Source organism: Benincasa hispida, chromosome 1 (genome assembly GCF_027475165.1).
Source record: "Benincasa hispida cultivar pf3 chromosome 1, pf3_genome.v1.1, whole genome shotgun sequence".
Lineage (NCBI taxonomy): Eukaryota > Viridiplantae > Streptophyta > Magnoliopsida > Cucurbitales > Cucurbitaceae > Benincasa > Benincasa hispida.
The window spans coordinates 28,078,666-28,083,783 of NC_143478.1; the positions used below are offsets into that span (position 1 = coordinate 28,078,666).

A 5,118-nucleotide genomic window follows, 5' to 3' on the forward strand; every position below is an offset into this window, starting at 1 on the left:
ATTAATGTAAATTAAATATTATAAAAATTATATAATCTAAGTTCCATTTGATAATCATGGGATTCTATTTGGTTACTATTTGGTTTTTCATTTTTAGTTTTTTAAAACTTTATTCATTTTCTCATAATTTATTTCTTATGGTACTCATATTTCGTGTGTAAACATTAGAGTTCTTAACTAATTTTTAAAAATAAAAACATAGTTTTAGAAATTACTGTTTTTAATTTTCAAAATTTGACTTTGATTTTGAGAACGCTCCTAAAACGTAGATAATAATATATAGAAGCAACAAATGACTGAGATGTTTGTAAACTTAATTTTTAAAAACAAAAAACCAAATAGTTATCAAATTAATCGTAATAATTATTAAATGAGACCATAATAATCAAGTTGCCTTTTATCCATCGAAATAAAAAGTTGGTCTTGGTATTGAAATTTATATTTATAATATTAAAATTAATAGATAAAATTTGATTATATTGTACGAGTATTCATCAAATATATATTGTGGATCAATCCAATTTATAAATATATGAACAGATATATGGATAAATATTTTTAATGGTTGTATGCTATTTAGGGTTAAAAACACAAAAAACAGAAACGTGGGGCAGCTTTTGTGAAGAAAAAGAAAAAATAAGGGTCTGAGCAGTTGTAACATCAAAAACAAAAAAAAAAAGGCTCAAATCCCAAAAAACCAAATTTTAAAAATAAAGAAAATGAGAGAAAAATGAGTTTTGAAAATTGTAAAAAGTAAAGAAGGTGAGAGGGTGATGCCTGCCTTTCACTCTCACTTGTTGTTTGATTGTGACCTCTGTCTCTCTTTTTACTCACACTCTATAATTCCACTCATCATTCCTTCTCTTTTACTTTCTTTTCTTATTTTTACTTTTACTTTTACTTTTACTTTTACTTTTACTTTTCACCCCTCCCCTCTTTCCTTCCTTCCCACTTAGATATTTTACCCTTTCCCCGGCAACATTTTACATATTTTTTCTCTCAATCTTTCTTTTAAAAAAAAATCAAACTATTTAGACTTCTATCATTTCTATCCGTATTTATCAATCTCTATAAAACATTATTAAAATTTTAATATTTTATGTAAATGGTTTCTTTTTTTTTTTTTTTTGAAAATTCCTCAAAAGAATAATATATTATATTTTTTTAATAATATAATATATTCTATATTTACACTTAGGGTTAAATTAGTATTTAATACACGTAAAAATATATTTATACTCTACAAAGAAATTTTATACGCCTCTAAAAATTATATATTAATAGTTTTTAAAATAAAAGTCTATTATATAATCTAAATTGATTGGATGATGAAAAATTAGAATTTTCATTCATATATTTATTCTTAATTTATAGCTTTAAAATTTTAATAATACTTCAAAATAGATGCTGCATATCTTTATATTTGATCCAGATTCAAATTCTCGTAAATGTACTGAAAACAAAAGGAAAAAATGGAAAAAATCCCAAGTAGATATAGATTGATTTTCCTCCAAAAAAGAAAAAAAGAAGAATAATTAAATAGGTTTTGAGTTTTCAAAATTTTACTTTTTTGTGGACACTTGCTTTTTTTATTAACATATTCTCAATATAAAATCTCCCCGTTTCCAATTTACCTTTTTTCTTTTCCTCCCAAACCTTTTATTGCTCTCAATGAAGCTTTTCTTTCCTTTTCAATCTTATTCTCTATAGTCTTACAAAATTAACCTACCCAAAATTTCCTTAAAACCTTTTTATGTTTTTTTATTTTTATTGTTATTATTATTATTATTTATTTATTTTTTTGCTATCCCCTCTCTAATGTTCCTAATTCTAACATTTGTTTCTAATTTAATATATATACATTTCATCAAAATATATATATATATAGTTTGTTCGACCATCTACTTATTATAATTATGATATTAAATTGTTGTTGACATGTTGACATTTCTATTAATATGTTTCACATTACCAACAATAGTTTCAACATTAATATAAAGAATGAATTAGCAAATCTATTATATCGTAAAAAAAATTAAAAAAACATTAAAAAGACAAAAACAAAATGTCAGTGTGAATATGTTATAAACTATTAAGTATTTTTTTTTTTTACCTATTTTCAAGTCTAAAATCTTTATTTATTAATCTAAATATATTTTTATGTATTTTTTATTTTTATAATTTTCTAGTTTCCATCCACATCGACATATCATCTATAACTTTATCAAGATTTTCTTAAAATTTAGATTTCAATATTTTTATTAACATCATCTTAAACCCAACTACAACTAAAATTATAATGCAACATTTATTTGGATATATATATATACACACACCTAATTTTACAATTAATAAATAAAAAATAATGTACGACATTGCATAAATGCATATACCAAATTCTATTAATATATTGAGAACAATAATTTAACGGAAGAAAAAAAGAAAGAAAGAAATGAGGGAGAGAGTGGTTGAATTTCGATATGAGCGGTTCAGTGAAAACGACTTAAATTTTTAAAATAAATAATATAACTTTTCAAATCAATTTAATAGTCCTTTTCGTTGTTTTCCCCAGCTCTCAGATGCGTACAAATTCACAATTATTTATATGAATCACTCGTGAGTGTACCGTACAGGAGAGTGTGCCACACTTCCGAATCCTAGCGCGTGGTGGAAGAAATACGAAAAATTAGTATATGGAAATCTTTTTATTAACACGTGATTAACTACCGTTTAACTAGTAAGTTACTAATTAACAGCCAGCCCCTCACACGGCCCACATGGCCCAAAAGCCCACTCCAAAAATATAGCTCCCCCCTCCCAAATTAAAAACAAAAACCAAAAAAAGGGAAAAAAAAAAAAAGAAAAAAAGAAAAAAATACAAGAGATATATTCCTCTACTACTGGTCCAATGCATTAGGGCCAGTACAGTAATTTACCACATGATTCCAAACCCACTGGACCAAATACCTACGTCTGATCCCATTCATGTTGTACGTGGCCCCATCATGACCGTCCATCAACTGCCCCGTGTAGGACCCACCTCCTCCGGTCCCGTAAATCCCTTCGCAAAGATCGGCGATCTCCACCGGCGCAATCGGGTCGCCGCCGGCGTACCAAGCGTTCACGAGTGGGTTCGATGCCAACTCCGCCACTTCATGAGCTATCACACTGATCATTCCGTCCACTCCAACATCGCCGTTAGGCGATTTCATCGGCTTCAGCCCCGGAATGTAACTCGGCACGGCGAACGGGTAAGCACAAACACCGGGACAGAGTTTCTCCGAGTTCCCAACCCAAGCGTAGGGCAGTGTATACCCTACAATGGAAGGGAACGTGAAGTAATGAAACCCACAAACCTGCCCACAGAAATTCTCCACATAAACGTCATCGGAGGTGAGTAAAAGGTACAATCCATTCTTGGCATTTATCGGCAACGGCCGAGACTTCGCCGTCACAGCGCTTTTAATCACCGATTGAATGGACAACCGAGTCAATGATTTTCCGTGGGAGTAAAACCGGTCGTTCTTCTCTTCACCGAGCCGGACCGTCCTGGAAATGTTGGCTCCGGTTTGGTCGGTGTAGAGTTGGACAGTCCGCCACCAGCCGGAGACAGAAGGGGATTTGGAATCGAGGGCGGAGATGGAGTTAATGAACTCACGGATTATTTTCTTCTGATTTCTCTGCCACGTGCCATACCAGATAATGTGGACGGTTATATTAGCGGTGAGAACTGGGCCCATGTGGTACTTCAAATGGACAAACTCCGATGAGCCCTCATATTTTTTGGAATCGCCGAGGAGGAGGTCATCGGAGACGTTGGATTTGGCTAGGTGAGGCCAAGGACGCCAGGCGGCGGCCGGAGTGAGGAGGAGAAGGAGGAGGGATAGGGCCACGGCGGAGATGGCGGTGGCCAGAAATAGTGGAGGTCCCATTTGGGAGTTGGGGAAGAAGGGTACAAAATGACAAGTGTGTGAGCTCCACATGTATTTATAAGAGAAGGGGAAAAGAGAGGAGGATTATGTTAAGGGAATATATTTCAAAATTTTGAAAATTTGAAGGGTTTTGTTATTATTATTTAATAAAGAAAAAAGAAAAAAAGAAAAATAGTAGGGCATTGATCGGCGGGGTAATGGAGGACAGTTAGATTCTTTAAAGTAAGGAAGAGGGGAAAAGTGGGGCCTACGCTTCTGGAATTGGTTCCTTCATCATCATCATGGTGATTAATCTATTTTCCATTTGCGCGGGAAAATACATACGTATAACGTAGTTAGACCGGACCGAACCAGACCGGTGAAGTATTTTCTTCATTTCGTCATTTTGCTCTTTTGCACACTCCCTCGGCATTTTCAAATTACCTCCATTCATAAGTTTCCTTTTAAAAACTTTTGAGTGATACAATCAACGTAGTTGCATAAATACCTTTTTAATATAAATTCTTAAGGTCATGTTTGCTAATCTTTTGATTTTTTGTTTTTCTTTTTTAAAATTAAATCTGTAGATACTATTTCAATATTTAAATTTCTTATTTTGTTATCTATTTTTTATCAATTTTTTAAAAAATCAAATAAAATCTTAAAACCTAAAAATAAGTAATTTATAGAAACTTATATTTATTTTTTGAAATTTGGCTAAGAATTCTACTTAAGAAACATGCAAATCAATGTAAGAAATTAGGGGAAAATATGATTTTTTTCAAAAACAAAAAACAAAATGGTTAACAAACGGGCCTAAAATTTTGTATAAAAATAGAGAATGATATGGTATGACAGTGACCTTGAAAGAAAATTTAGACTATCGCATTGTTAATTAGGTAATCACAATACAATTGTAAGTCTCGATTTCGGTTAGACATTCTAAAGAATTTCTATTTCAAAAGTACTTTTGAGACTTTTACGAAAGTTCAAAGGAAATATTGAAACTTTTGAAAGTATAAGGATATTTATAAAACAAAAGACAGTTGAAGAATATTTGTTATAATTTAATTTTATTGTTATTGATTTTTAAAACGAATATTTGTTATAATTTAATTTTATTGTTATTGATTTTTAAAACTTTTGATTATATGCCTAGTAAATTGTTACTAGCAAGATTTTATCAACTTTTAGCTGAAAAATGAGA

General features: G+C 30.9%; 1 protein-coding gene across 1 annotated transcript; it reads right to left on the reverse strand.

Moving 5' to 3' along the window:
- Positions 1-2,686: 2,686 nt before the first annotated feature.
- EXL3 (EXORDIUM like 3) lies at positions 2,687-4,095 on the reverse strand. Its single transcript, XM_039026260.2, has one exon. It carries the CDS (start codon positions 3,981-3,983, stop codon positions 2,898-2,900), a length of 1,086 nt encoding a protein of 361 aa, XP_038882188.1. The 5' UTR covers positions 3,984-4,095; the 3' UTR covers positions 2,687-2,897.
- Between the last annotated feature and the right edge of the window lie 1,023 nt (positions 4,096-5,118).